We start from the raw sequence: 14885 nt of genomic DNA on the forward strand, positions 1-14885 counted from the left end.
ACACACACACACACACACACATATATTTTTTATGTATCTTTTTACATATCGTTAAGTGTTACTCCTCTTAGTATTATCATGTGTGCCTTTGATGATACGACATATCGATTAAACCAAATAAGATATGTATATTTACATGCGATTTACAATTGTATTTTATAAATTGATATTCTTATTAAGAAATGCGATAGAATCGTGATAGTATTTAATATTTTCAGAGATTTACAAGACACAAATTTATACGTATAGGTTAAGTCAAAACGTAACGAATATTTAGATCTGGATATTGCATATTTGTACAATCGTATAAAATATAATTCTCTAGTATATTTTGATATATATATATATATATATATATATATATATGTATGTGTGTATGTATATATATAGATATCTGAAAAAATGGAATAATGAAGTTTTCTTTAGATCTACTTTCTTTTTTTTTACTTTAATCTATGTATATCGACGAACGCGATAATGGTTGAAACATTATTATATACAGGCGTATATAAATAATATTAATTTTTGTAAATTAATGATCGTCGAATAATTCGTTTCGTATTTATCTAGTTATATTCCCAGAATTGAATGATAATGATATCAGTATTAGAGTAATACATTGATAACTGAATCAATTCGATTCGTGTAACGTGTAGATAGATAGATCGTAACAATAAGGTAAAAGATACATTTATGAGTATATCCTTTAAGAGCCAACGAAAAGAAGCGATTGTACAAATTTTGATATCTCTTATGTGATAACCACCTGTGCCGTACTTATAATCAAAAATATTACGTAGTCTGATTTTTGTATCAAACAAAGCCCTGCTCAACGAAACCATCGACTTTTTACATCATTTCATTTATCGATAAGATCGTTGCAAGATATCGACGTATTGCCGTAAGTGTATTACTTACGTCTTGTATATTATTATAATGATTTTTAAAAGATCCTTTCGAAAACATGTTCACGTATTTTCACGTTTAATCTCTAGAAGAATATCCTATTGAAATTATCGTTCTATGAAGAATTGTCTTCAATACAATGTGATTATTAATCTTTTGAAAATAGAAAAAGTCATGTATCTCTGGTCGATTATATCGGTACGATCGAATAAATAAATAATAGTTTACGATTATATCGAATCTGAAGCGAGAATCTGAATCGCGAATAGAGTCGATTGTAATAGCAATATGGCTACGTTTTCACGTTCTTATTTAATATCATTGTCACTATTTTAATCGCCGTCACCATTCATATCTTTTATAAAAGCATACTCTTTGATCATATTTGAATAAATCAATTCGATTTCAGTTTTAATTAAACCTATAAGATACGCTTTGAAAGTTCTTTCTCTTTTCTCTTCAATGGTCACGCTCGAAAAATTATAACCTCTATAATATCTAAAGATAAATAAGTATGCAAAGTTGAGAAAAGTAGAAGAAACTAGGGATAGATACGTCGTAAAAGATACGTTTCCGTTTGAACAAAGAACTCTCGCAAGGCACAACTTTGATAATAAAGAAATCTTTAATAACGCGATATAGTATAATAAATAAATTGTTACGAAATACTGTATTGTAGTATCCTCTCTCGGCTCTTTTACATTTTCTTATGACCTATGCGCCTTAACCGATATCGCAGACCACGGCTGCGTAATATCGAAAGCATGTTCGACGACGCGTTCGATTGAAAAAAGAAGAAAAAGAAAAAGAAAAAGAAAAAGAAAAAAAAAAAAAAAAAGAAAGAGAAACTAGATAAAAATGAGCGGGGGTGGGGGAAAGAGAAGTGAGCGATGTGGCGGAGAACTGGGCGATACGTGTATGACAGGTTTATGCGCACCGCCCCGTTAACAACTCCCAAGTGACTACCAATTGAGCACTTTATTTGGTTTATCACTTAAACCTTTTCAAGCAGCATCTCGTAGATCCGGGGCGTTGGAGCAAAGATGCTGGCGGGTTCCTGAAGAAAGTAATAGACGAGTAAGACTGTCGTCGACGTGGTTACGCGACAATAACAATTATAAAATATATCATGTTTGACATGAATCAGTCAGTGAAAAAAATGCTATTTCAAGCAGGGATAATGGTGCGTTAGATAAGAGGTGCTAATCGCTTGGTAAACCGTGCATTCACGAGAAATGGAAGATGAACAACCGGCGAGAGAAGCCAACAAGATATGCGGTGTTTGCGGCGATCGCGCCTTGGGATACAATTTCAATGCGGTCTCTTGTGAAAGTTGTAAGGCCTTCTTCAGGAGAAACGCACTTAAAAATAAGGTGACAAACTTTTAGATTCGCGAATGATCGTTTAACGTATCACCGATATTATTATCATTATTACTTCCTTTTCTTATGAAATTGCTTTACAATGTCATTTTCATTTTCTTTTTTTTTTCTCTTTTCTTATAGGATTTCCGGTGTCCTTTTACAGAAAATTGTAGCATCACACCAGTGACTAGACGTTTTTGTCAAAAATGCCGCTTGGATAAGTGTTTCAGTATTGGTATGCGTAAGGAATACATCATGTCTGAAGAGGACAAGGTTTTAAAGCGTCAGAAGATAGAACAGAATCGTGCAAAGAAGCGGCCTCAATCGGATAACGTTAAAGCTTCTAAAATTAAGAAGGATTGCGTGGAAGATTGTACCTTTGAGGATACAGCTATGTCAATGAATTCAGTTGCATCTACTGTATCCGATACGTACTTTTGGGAGTCCGACAAGAAGTATGCAGACTTAGATGCGGGTAGGCAAAATCCTATGGAGAATATGAGTCCGGTTACTGCAGCTAGCGTTCCAAGTCCATCTAGCCCACCGGAAAGTGGAAATATAACAGGATCTAAAACTTTAGATATGCTAAAGGACTCTTATAGTAATAAATGTAACTTTGTTAAGTACGAGTTAATCTCCCAATACGATGAACCTAACGCGGATGTGGACTCTACTAGAAGAATAGAAACATCTCATTCGCCTATACAAAGTCGAACAAGGTACAATGAATTTGATCTTGCATCTCGATCTGCGGGAAATGACAAAAGTATGTCCATAAGTTCACGAAAGTTTGACCAGAATTTGTTAGAATTTGATTCCAATTTTGGTAATTCGAGCAATCAGTCGCCACGCTATACGCACGAGTACGAAGACAGTACGACAAGTTATTGCAAGTACGAACAGAGCCCTGAAAGTGGTCCCTCTACATTCATTGACTGTACCTCGAATGTAGAAGCTACGCAATTGAATTTAAGTCCCATTTCTCATACTAATGTACAAACGTTTACCGAAGAGACTACAGCATGTCAGAGGCCAAAAGAAATGTGCCCCAAAGGGAACGATTTAGTTAATAAATTTACGCAAAATCCAGGACTGGTTATGAAATTTGTCAACAATCCTCATCTAGTTGCAAAAATCTTTCAAGATAGAAATTTAATTTTGAAGATCATGACGGATCCGGTACTGGTCAATAGATTAGCGGCGGATCCGCAAATATCGCAATTTTTTAAAGAAAATAGTATAGATAATAATGATGCAGATCCTGTGGATCATTTAAGCTCTCACCAAGGAGAAGACACGATGGAAGAGCACGTTTCCGTTGCTACAAGTAAACACCAATGCAAGAGCAAACAATGTCACGTGGAAAATCCAATCTTAACGGATCTAATAACGTATAAAAATACTGTAAATTACAAAAATAAAGATGCAGCAGATTCAACTATGAATAAAATGACGGCTGACGTTACTAAAGATGTACTTCAAGATGTTCAAAGGTGGATAAATATTTATTTGATTTAATTATTTTTGAAAGGCCTTGTATAAATCACTTTATTAATAATGTATAAATTATTTTTTAGAATACCTATTGCTGCCAATTCGATCGAATCGATATTGTGTGAAGCTATTAAATTGGAATTTTCAGCATATTCCGCTCTTGGTGGGAATCAAAGCACCAGAGAGCTAAACGATGCTGAAAGAGCAAAGTTAAATGAATTAATAGTAGCTAATAAAGCGCTATTAGCTCCATTAGATGATGATATAACAAACTTAGTTGGAGAAGAATGCAAATTTAAAGTAATTCCTTATTGGATATTAAAATTAAATTATTATAAGGATTCCTTAATGTATACCAATCTCTGTCTGTTAATCGTTAATTGTTACAATTTATTTTGTAGGGAAGTTTCGGCCAATCCGATCCTATGTTATTGGACGTTATCAATTTAACAGCTATAGCAATACGACGTCTTATAAAAATGTCCAAAAAGATGAATGCTTTTAAGAATATGTGCCAGGAAGATCAATTGGCCCTTTTGAAAGGGGGATGTACAGAAATGATGATCCTAAGATCGGCGCTTAATTACGATCCGGATAAAGATATGTGGAAGATACCTCATAGCCAAGAAAGAATGTCAAATATAAAAGTTGATGTTTTAAAGGAAGCAAAAGGTAATTTGTATGCTGAACATGCAAAATTTGTTAGAACGTTTGATCCACGATGGAGAGATGAAAATATAATTTTAATTCTAAGTGCAATTGCTCTATTCACACCTGATAGACCAAAAGTTGTACACAGTGATGTAATTAAGTTGGAGCAGGTAAGTAAATGCATATTAAAAAATTTCAGGAGAGAGCTAATTATACTAAACAATTTCATAACGTTCTTCCTTTTGTTTATTTTCCATTTACAGAATTCGTATTATTATCTTCTGAGACGATACTTGGAAAGCGTTTATCCAGGTTGTGAAGCTAAGTCCACTTTTTTAAAATTAATTCAAAAGATTTCTGAACTCCATAGATTGAATGACGAGGTTGTTAACGTTTATTTAAATGTAAATCCATCTAGCGTAGAGCCATTACTTATAGAAATATTCGACTTAAAGCACTGATATTAACATCTTGCATACTTTTACTGATTCTTACCTCATAGCTTATTATCGGAGAAATAGAAAATAGATAATTCTATATCAATTCTTAATGAAGCCTTATATGAAAATACTGTGATCAAATTGAGTAGGTGTCATTCTTATTAAACTGGTTATGACCATAAATATCTTTTTTATTATATTATAGCATTGTTATTATTATTATTATTATTATTATTATTATTATTATTATTATTATTATCATTATTATTATTATTATTATTATTATTATTATTATTATTATTATTATTATTATTATTATTATTATTATTATTATTATTATTATTATATTGAAGAGAGTGCAATGTCTTTTGTTAAAAATACAATGTTCACATATTTTTGAGAAACATGCAACCAACTGCTTTAAACGTATTACATAGTGTTAAGTTCAATTACATTCAAAGAATGAAACAAGACAAATGTAACCATGTAGGGAAGCATTACTTTGGCTAGTCACTTAACAGGATGACATCATCAGAAATGTAATAAAATTTTAAGCACAAGTGAATGTATCTTATGACATGTTCAATGACAATATCTTATTTATCTAAATTATTTTTTTAAAGTAATAAGAAGATATATATATATATATATATATATATATGTCGATTAATGTTTTTTTACATGATAGATACAAACAAAATTACAATGTTTTCGATAATTAATGACGCTTTCAAAATTCCGATGCATAATCGTAATTGAAACGTTTAATACAGAAAATTTACTTGCATTAAAGCAGAGAAAAGTTTGAGTCATGCGAATTCTGTAAAAATAAAATTTCGAATATTTCAAAAAAAAGGAAAAAAAAGAAAAAAGAAAAAAATTATCTATATACATATAAAAGAAAAAATAGAATATAGATGTATCTTTATGAATGTATAAAAGACCGAGATTTTCTAAAAGTGAATGTATTTACTTTGTTGTAAAAAATAAGCAATCATGCGATATGGCAGCTGTCAAGCGAAATAATTTGAAGAAATTTCTATGTATTTCGAGGAAACAAGATATTTAATGTCATTCAATATGACAAACTTGTCGTTAATATAGGATAATATTTAAAAGTATGGTACTAAATATCCAATTATATTTTAAACAATGAACGGCTTTGAAAGACTAAAAGTAATCATAAAACTTATTCAAAATGATTTTATTTCATAAAATTATTCTTCTCATATTGGAATCTATAAGTTGGTATAAATATAAATAGAAAGAAACGTATGCTTTAAAATATGTATCTAAAAGATTGAACAGAAATGAGATATTCTTATGTCATTATGTACAGATTAGTTCATCATCGATTCTTTATATGAATTTTAACGCGAAAAAGAAGAAACCTATAAATTTATATTTGATATGAGTATTGTGACATTTACCAAGACCTGTGTTCATAAATAGCTGATTCTATATGTTCAGTTATGATATTGCTGCTATGCAGTTTGAAAGATAAAGAATAAAATTGTTTGAACTCAGTCCTTGGTATAAGAATGAAAGTAAGAAAGGAATTGTAAAACTTAGAAAAAACGAAAAGAAGAGTTATAATTAAATGATATGTGTACAAGTTATAAATGTTATAATGTACACGAGATATTGTGATACGCTTACATGAATATATTTTTCATACAATATCATTGTTGATGTTATTTCAAGTATCGCGTGCAGTATGTTTATAGTACCGCATGCTTATAGTAATTTAAAAATTTCGCGATAATTGCGAATAGCGCCCTCAAATATTAGCCTGTAATTCCTTGTATTTCATCGTCTGCCCTTTATATATATATATATATATATAAGACTACGCAGCGCAACGAAGAATAACTTTTTCTTCTTGGTAATAATTGTTTCACTTCATTGTATTTTTTCACATTTATAAACTAAAATGCTTTTATATCGAATTTTTAAAGGATCTCTCTGGAAAATTTTTATAAAGATTTAAATGGGAAGTATTTTAACTCGATGAAAATTATTTACGTAGCCTTTACGCTAAGTATGGAGTGTTACGCATATGTATGGATCCATATGTATATATATATATATATATTATTATCATTATATATATACCTGTTTCTTTTTCAGTTATCTATGATTGCCTATGTTCGTCATTTTCCATCGTTACATATCCGAGAAGATATAGGACAAAAAATACAGTTGCAGCCGTGGATGCGATAAAGAATATTAAACTGAGTAGAAAAAGAATAAAATAAAGTATGATTTTAACGATAACTCCAGCTGCCTGATATATGCATTCCCAAAAGGCATCCCAAAGTTTTTTTATTCCCATTTCCTTTAAAAAGTTACGAAATTTCGAATGAAATCAATTACAGGTTAAAAAAGACATTTTAATTTTGTACATTTTAAAAGCTGCATTCTTGGCGCCACGTCCGAATCGTACTTCAATTTTTTAAACTGAATTTTTTTTTTATACTCTTAAATTATAATTATAATTATTACGTAAATATTTGGCGTTAAATTTCTATCAAACGATAAAACGATCGCAGTGATAAATTCTTATTAAAATGTTTTATTCATTTTGTATGACTGTTACAACTGTAGAAATATTGCAGTCTTTAGAAGTCGTTAAATAGATATCATTAGTTTCTTAACGATGTAACCTTCAATTACCTCGGATAGAAATATTAATTATTCTAATTTAACAAGTAGTTGTAACTATTTTAATACTTTTATCATTATCATTTTTTATGCACTGTCGAGTTCGTTGTGAATTTTCTATTTTACCGTAATTATCGCGTTTATAATGGAAAAAGACTTGTACGTTTTCGTCGTAAGACTTAACGAAAGGGCAATCGATCTTTTCAGCAGCTAGATAGGACGATCCCAACGCGGACGTAGCCGTTAGATTGAGAAGGCTAAGTTCATCGACGACCAATCCACTGTGAATTTCATCCATGAAACCTTCCTTCATGAATTTCCACGATTTCCAAACGGATCCAACGCATATCGTTTTAAGACCGCCATGACATAGTTTAAGATCCTAAAAAATAGGACGATATATATATATGACGTTAAGTGGAATTTGACTAAGGTAAGAATATTTTTGTTAATCGAAACTCACGTTATGGGCTTTCTTGGAAAGTGCCACGATATGTCGAGCGAGAAGTCGACCGGTTTCTTCAAAGATGGCAAGACAAAGAGGATCTTCTTTCTCACAACCAATTGCGATTTCCTTAGCGAACAAGGAGAATTTACTCTTGTCGAAATTCGAATACAAACACGGTAATATGTCTGCTCTGTCTTTCACTTGAAAAAAGTCTCTCATCGCCGGCCAGATATAAGAAATAGGATGAGGAGACTTCACTAGGTCGTCTATGTCGTCGAAAACGTATTTGCAGGCTCGATGTGCGATCCAATACGCTACGAGTAAGAAATTGATTCTCTTAATAATATAACGCGTAAGAAAATTCATTAATTTCGATTTATATATTTACCGCTGCCTTCGTCTCCCATCATATAACCCCATCCACCGCATCCATGAGATTTTCCATCCGGATTAATCAGTAGGGCATTACTTCCTGTTCCAGCGATTAGTACGATCCCACCGTTCTCCAAACCAGTTCTGAGACTACCTAACGTGTCAGAACTAACGCAATAATCTTTAGCAGCATTTGGATATTCCTTTAGAAGTATATTAATTAGAAGATTATTGGTAGTCTCTTCCTCGCAACCGCTTAAGCTTAGACCCTACAAATTTATCGAATAAAATGTACATTGTTACTATCATTTACAATTATCTCATACGTGAAATAAATACCACGCAGTCCAAGGGAACCGTTTTCGGTATATCCAATAGTTCTTTGCCATGCTCGATCATCGCGTTAATCCTAGCGGCCGTTTCTTCTATCCCAAGAATCTAATTTACATTCGTAACGTTAAATTTACTTATTAATCGGAATATTATTTTTAGATATATCACGACTATAATTACCCAATGATTGGTATCGGGGCCCTTAATTTCTATCAATTTTTCACCTTTATGATTGAGTATTACAAGCGTGGAATACGTACCCCCTCTATAAATGAAAAGTAAGGAAGATATATGTATTTTGATATTTTTTTTTTTTTTTTTGTTTCATTATTATAATCTTCCTTCTCTTATATATATTTACAAGTATTCATTATATACTCGAAAGATTATATTTAAGATTATTCTTAGACAAATATTTAATTTCTATCGTAAATGTGTAATTAATTTCGTTTAGAAAATTTACCCCTCTATACCACCGATTTTAATTTCTGAAGAAACTTCCGCGGCTACTTTTTCAGGTAGTTTTTCTTCAATTTCTTCGTCCATATTTAAATCCTCCGTTTCCATTCTCCCTCTTAAATCGCGACGGAGTTGATACTCGTCAATTATTTTCGTTTCTTTCCTTCCTTTTTTACCTCTTCCACCTTTCTTCTTTCCTGCCATTTTTTTTTTAGATTAGCTTATAGAATTATAATAATTCTTTCTATTTCTTTCGATGTATTTTACGAGTTAATAAAAGAACGATCTTTCAGGCATTTTTCAACGGTATAGTAATTAATTGCACGCGCGAACAGACATTATTTTTAAAGAATACCGAGGAATTTTGCGAAAAGAAAAGAGAAAATAATAAATTTAGATAAAATTTATATAAAAGAAATTTAGACGAAGATTTGCCGAAAAATATGCCGAAACGATTGCATATAAAAAATTTTGTTTATACATTTACGATATTCTTTTTTTTTGTTCTTCGCAACTTTGTTCGTTTCACGTATGCCCATATAACACATAGATATATGTAGTGTCAGATATATATATATATATATATATATGAGCGCGCGCGCGCGCGTGTGTGTGTGTGTGCGTGTGTGTTTGTACATAGATACATTGTAGTGTCACGCAAAAATAAACACGATATGTTAAAAATGAACTTACGTTAAACGTTCGACATCTTTGTCGTGAAAAATGTACATATGCTTCGGAATATCGAGAATCCGTCAATATTTCGCGGTAATTTTTATAATAAAAGGATTTTTTCCTTTTTTCAGATACGATAACAACTAATGGAAAAATAGTTAGGAAAAGGAATTCATGCGTCGTAAGTATGATAGCGATAAGCTTGTTAGTTACAAAAAATAGTAAAAACCGTCGAGGAAATACGCGTCGAGTGGCGGTTCCTTTCATTACTGGCAGCATGCTACTCAGAATCATATCAGAGTGAGCGCGTTGTTGGTTATACGCGTGACGTCATTTATTGCCGTAAATTATTACGGAGAGAAACGTTGGAGATCGGTCCAATGATCTTTTACTATTATCGGTACGAATGTTCACGAAGTTTACCGATCCGTCAGTAAGAGTTTTCATTTGGACGTATGCGACGCGTTCAGACGGAGTACGAGGAAAACGTCGCTCGATCGATAACATTCACGTTCAGGTCATATATCTCAATAATTTATATTTTGATTAGATTCGTCGTAGAAACGAGCACGTTTTATTAGTTTATTTCAGATCGAGGCGTATCAACGATATTAAACAAATATACGTACGTACGTAAATAAGAGATGGATATCGATCGATCGACGATAATATGTATGGATGTGAAATAAAAGCGTTGAAAATGATATTATTCCATATATGTAGAAAATTAGTCGAAAGGAGATAATAGAATAGAATAGTGTCGGCGAACGCTTGGATTGAAAAAAATAGCGGGTATTTCGGGTAGAAGGAGATAGACGATCGGAAAGATTCGACATTATTCGGATGAGTTCGGAGTTTGTAGAGGGCGCTCGTGATCGAGGGCCGGCGAAGGGTAGCCGCCGCTGCCGCCGCCGCCGCCGTCGCCGCCGCCGCCGCCGCCGCCGCCGTCGTCGTTGTCCGAAGAGACACAGCATGTACAGACAGTACCACGGTGCGAAAGTGGAAGGGCGGCGCGAGCGGAAAAGAGGGATCGTGAGCGGTGGAGAAGCAGCGCGCGAGATCCAGAGAAGGCAAGAACGATCGAGGGACGACGAGTGTGCCAGTAACGGTTAACCGTCGCGCTCGAAAGAGGCGAAAGTGCATTCATCTTCCGTATGTGTCTTCTTCTTCTTCGGTGCGTCGCCGTCGGCCATTGTCTCTGACATGGAAGCCTATCAAAATGGCAGAGATCGTGCAGATGTTTTTGTTTCTGTATAAGTCAAAGTACCGTCGGAAACGTCGTCGGCCTTCACGGCAAGTAGAGCTGACACGCTTTCAAGAGTGCGGTGCGATCACGTTGCCATGCTTGCCTCCGCTCTGGTGGGCGGCGTTGCTCTGCTGTTGGCTCCTGCACCTTACGGCGGCCTCCTCCTCCTCATCGACGACGACGACGACGACGGAACCGAGCTGCGACAGCGAGAGCTGCATCAACGGGGATTGCGTCAATGGTACTTGCTTGTGTCGCGAGGGATGGCAGGGTCCGGCTTGCCAATTCTGCGGTGGCAAAGTCAGGTAGGAGTTACCTCTTTCTTAATGCGATACCTTTTCCACTTGATATTATTAAACGTTATTTTATTTGCTCGGTTCTTTGGGACGCGCAAATCTCTAATCTCCAAGTAAACTCCTGCATTCTCTGGTCTTCCTTTTTTCACGTTCGCCCTCTCTCTTTCTCTCTCTCCTTCACTCCCTCTTCCTTTCTCTCTCTCTCTCTCTCTCTCGCTCTCTCTCGCTCTCTCTTACTTACTCTGTAGCAACGCCGTCTACGTGTCGCTACGTGTCAAGTGCACAAAACGGGACTCCCTAGAGTGTTCTGACTCTTCTTTGCTGCGTCCTTCTTCTAGCTCTTCGTTCGATCGTTTGCCGGATACTTTTGGAACATCTCTCTTTTTCCCTCTCTCTGTCCCCCTTAGTTTATATCATACGATTAGACCCCGTAAATAAACTCGCGACACGTTCTCTCGCGATACTCCGCTTTAATCGCTCTCGTGCCTGTCTCGTGCGTTTTTCAGGCCATGCCTCTTGAGTGGGAGGAAATTAGGGGTTAGAGGGATGGAGGGAGGGAGGGAGGGAGGGAGAGAGGGAGATGGTCGGTCATTGTCTGGACTACCGTCGGTTGACATCCTCGATGTCGAGAATAATGTCGGTACGCCGTTGGTGACAGTGACCGCGCGCAAAATACTCACCGCCGGAAACTTTTTCGATCATCGACTCGATTCATCCGGTTCATCCATTTCTCTCTATTTCTCATAAAAATTCATTTATCTCAGCACTCCTTGTTACATTCGCAGTAAGCGCCATATTACTCCGTACAACTCGAAAAAGGCGCGAAATTTGAAAAGCTATATTTTACCGCCCTTTTTCTTTTTTCTTCCTTATGGTCGATCGATCGATCTCCTTACTCCTGCGTGTGGGTTTCGAATAAGTTAGGAGCAAGTTAGTTACACTACCGGTACAACTCTCTTTGGTACGTAGATAGGACGTTTCGGTTGGTTTGTCGCGAGGCTTGGAAATTATCGATTCCACTTGTTCTGTTCTGTTCGACCTACCCGTTTCGATCGATTAACCTCTTACGTGCATACGTAAATAAAACGTAGAAAAATCAAGACGCGAAATTTTGTCGTCAAGGAACGAAATCTACGCAGTCGCTGTTCGTAGAAATAGAATGTCTCTCTCTCTCTCTCTCTCTCTCTCTCTCTCTCGTCTATTTTTTCTTGCAATCTATTTTTTATACGGATAAATCCTTTTACGAAATTCGTGAAAGCTCGTCGATTATCGTTCGACTATTACGCACGAAGAATCGATTGCGAGTTCGTATCCGAGCAAAATCGATTGAACGGGATTGAAATAGGATTTGTTGTAATAAAAATGCGTAAAGTAGCGAACGAATGAATCAAAATTGCCTTCTAACGGCACATGATAATGTGACTAGGTAACTCGATTTAAACCGAACGAGCAAGTAGAAACTCTTTGCAGAGTCGAGATTAGACGATAAGATCGGACGTCGATCGATCGTACGGTTTTAAAGTTGACAGGGAGAATACGGTTTCGGTCGCTGTCAAGGATCGTCTATGCGACACGTTGAAAATCCAATTTCTATGAAGTCGGCCGCACCGAGACAGAAATTTTATCGGTCATCGGAACGAAATGAAAACTGCCCTTGGCGAAACTTTTGATCGTATTCGCGCGTTTAATTTAAATAAGTTTCTTCGAACCTTTCGCGCCAAACTGATCGCCAGTTTATCGACTTTCCCTTTTTTGCCTTAGTTAATTTATCTTTTAGAGGCGCGATAATATTATTTTCATAATCAAACGTGTTAAGAAATTCAAGAACAGCCGAACGAGTTCGTCAATGACGATACAATTTGTTAAGCTCGATTAAACTTTTAAATTCGATAAATGAATTTCATTGAAGCTTCGACGCTGACAATATCTATTTACGCGGCTTATGTCGATGTAAAAAGGGCCATATTACTAGATTTTCTTTACATCCTTTACGAATTAATCCAAGCTTACGATCGTGACTCGGTGACATTTCGTTCTACGGGAATGATTGATCGGCACGTCGCGTAATCGAAAACTCGACTTCGCGTTGGCTTTAACGACGTCTGTTCTACCTGTATATACATGTATCTCGGGAGAAAAGAATTTTTTAACAAAATTCTTCCCATACCTATCTTAACTTTTATTATCCTCGAAGAAATCTCTCTTTCGTTTCCTTGCGAACCGAGATTCTCGATTCTTACCATGAAATTATTTCAAATTTACAAATACTTATATTTTTTTTTATCAGGATTCTATATCATTCGCGCATCCTACGCAATCGTACAAATTTCTTATTTATTGTCAAAGCGTGTGGTCAAAGTAAAAGAAAGAAACAAGAGAGAAGGAGGTACAAAGATCGTTTTATGATAAGAAAAGTCACTTGTAACGCGCATGATATTACGAATTTTCTTTCGATACGGAAGGATAAGGGAATGCCGGAGGGAATGCGAGAACGCGATAAGCCGCGTACCTATGCGACGATTAGAAAATGATTATTCGAAAAATTCTTTTTAGCCGCATTAGTGAAACGATTTTGTACATTTCTGCGAGGACAAGATATAACGCGTATATATTAAAGAGCTAACAAAAAAAAAGTGAGAAAAAAAAGGGATAAATAAATAAAAAAAGGATAATGTGTTCCTCTCTTTCTCTCTCTCTTTTTTTCTTTTTTTTTTCAATTTTTATCTACGTACCTAAATACGTGCGCGTATAAGGATAAGCATAATTCGGGTCATTAAATAATGTACATGAGTTTATATATTTTATTTCTCGAATCGATATCGTATACAAGTCCTGTTCTTTCCTAAAATATTTAGGAAAGACAGATTCACGATGTTATCTATTATACAGACCAGGCAAGCCGGAACAAGCGCGCGCGCGCGCGCGCGCGTAGAAACGAGTATACGTATAACTCCAGAGAGCTTATCTTGATTTTTTCAACCGTTTGTTTTTTTGTTATTTTTCTCATGTCTATTTTCATTTTTCTTCTTGCTTATTTTTTTTTTTTTTTTGTTTTCTTTCTTTCTTATTTATTTCAGGAAAAAAGATTTGCCTCTTATAAATTCCGATTGTTAGACTTCCGAAATAATTCTAATCGTTCACGTTTATTGCTCGTGGGATTTAATCTCTGGTGGTTTCGCATTTCTATTGGTATACGTCGTCACCTTCTCGAATAGCCCACACCTAGTATGTACATATGTATAGACGTTTCAAAGAGCCGCGCGTGTGGTCTTGGCGAAATTGGAAAGCATTCCAAAATGTCACTTCTTCTCGCAAAGTTTCTTCTTTATCGATGTAAGCTGTAAACAGGTATATATATGTATATATATATATATATATATATATATATATATATATTATATATCATCGAGGTATATTACAGAGCTTGATCTCGTTCGAATTTATATGACACAATTATATAATTGATATCATTTTTAATTAGATACAATCAGTGAAACGTAAAAGCTATTCTCCCGCTATCGTACAATTCTCACCCTC

At 34.9% G+C, this 14885-nt stretch overlaps 3 protein-coding genes across 18 annotated transcripts in view; 2 read left to right on the top strand and 1 right to left on the bottom strand.

Moving 5' to 3' along the window:
- The first annotated feature begins 3 nt into the window (after positions 1–3).
- On the top strand, positions 4–7135 carry LOC124946958 (nuclear hormone receptor HR96). 3 transcript variants are annotated; one of them, XM_047488434.1, is made up of 6 exons: positions 4–1983; positions 2079–2279; positions 2412–3763; positions 3848–4064; positions 4166–4585; positions 4679–6537. In XM_047488434.1, exons 2-6 carry the CDS (start codon positions 2142–2144, stop codon positions 4874–4876), a joined length of 2325 nt encoding a protein of 774 aa, XP_047344390.1. In that variant the 5' UTR covers positions 4–1983; positions 2079–2141; the 3' UTR covers positions 4877–6537. The 3 variants fall into 3 exon arrangements, with proteins under 3 accessions (XP_047344390.1, XP_047344389.1, XP_047344391.1); XM_047488433.1 differs by having other exon boundaries at positions 2082–2279; XM_047488435.1 differs by lacking the exon at positions 4679–6537 and adding an exon at positions 6986–7135 and having other exon boundaries at positions 4–2279; positions 4166–4436.
- On the bottom strand, positions 6424–11846 carry LOC124946967 (N-acetyl-D-glucosamine kinase). Of its 12 annotated transcripts, none has more exons than XM_047488490.1 (8): positions 11590–11846; positions 9825–11252; positions 9136–9328; positions 8853–8937; positions 8679–8777; positions 8356–8608; positions 7983–8281; positions 6424–7901 (listed from the first exon to the last, which is right to left on the bottom strand). In XM_047488490.1, exons 3-8 carry the CDS (start codon positions 9237–9239, stop codon positions 7560–7562), a joined length of 1182 nt encoding a protein of 393 aa, XP_047344446.1. In that variant the 5' UTR covers positions 9240–9328; positions 9825–11252; positions 11590–11846; the 3' UTR covers positions 6424–7559. The 12 variants fall into 12 exon arrangements, with proteins under 12 accessions (XP_047344446.1, XP_047344447.1, XP_047344444.1 ...); XM_047488491.1 differs by lacking the exon at positions 11590–11846 and adding an exon at positions 11388–11576; XM_047488488.1 differs by lacking the exon at positions 11590–11846 and adding an exon at positions 11369–11576.
- LOC124946953 (attractin-like protein 1) overlaps positions 10721–14885 on the top strand; it is a 16876-nt gene continuing 12711 nt past the window's right edge. The window contains exon 1 of one of the 3 annotated variants that reach the window (XM_047488424.1): positions 10721–11357. In XM_047488424.1, the coding sequence (XP_047344380.1) occupies positions 11026–11357 (332 nt within the window). In that variant the 5' untranslated portion in view covers positions 10721–11025. The remainder of the gene's footprint in view (positions 11358–14885) is intronic. The other 2 variants (XM_047488422.1, XM_047488423.1) reach the window with 2 other exon arrangements.

This window comes from Vespa velutina, chromosome 2 (assembly GCF_912470025.1).
Source record: "Vespa velutina chromosome 2, iVesVel2.1, whole genome shotgun sequence".
NCBI classification, from domain to species: Eukaryota; Metazoa; Arthropoda; class Insecta; order Hymenoptera; family Vespidae; genus Vespa; species Vespa velutina.

What these genes read in the sequence shown, in the direction of transcription:
- LOC124946958 (XM_047488434.1), top strand. Translation starts at nt 2,142, where the DNA reads ATGGAAGATGAACAACCGGCGAGAGAAGCCAACAAGATATGCGGTGTT. An exon ending in GTACTTCAAGATGTTCAAAG is followed by an intron (nt 3,764 to 3,847) that starts GTGGATAAATAT and finishes ATTATTTTTTAG; the next exon opens with AATACCTATTGCTGCCAATT. An exon ending in ATGTAATTAAGTTGGAGCAG is followed by an intron (nt 4,586 to 4,678) that starts GTAAGTAAATGC and finishes TTCCATTTACAG; the next exon opens with AATTCGTATTATTATCTTCT.
- LOC124946967 (XM_047488485.1), bottom strand. Translation starts at nt 9,335, where the DNA reads ATGGCAGGAAAGAAGAAAGGTGGAAGAGGTAAAAAAGGAAGGAAAGAA. An exon ending in AAAATCGGTGGTATAGAGGG is followed by an intron (nt 8,938 to 9,135) that starts GTAAATTTTCTA and finishes TTTCATTTATAG; the next exon opens with AGGGGGTACGTATTCCACGC. An exon ending in GATGGGAGACGAAGGCAGCG is followed by an intron (nt 8,282 to 8,355) that starts GTAAATATATAA and finishes TCTTACTCGTAG; the next exon opens with CGTATTGGATCGCACATCGA.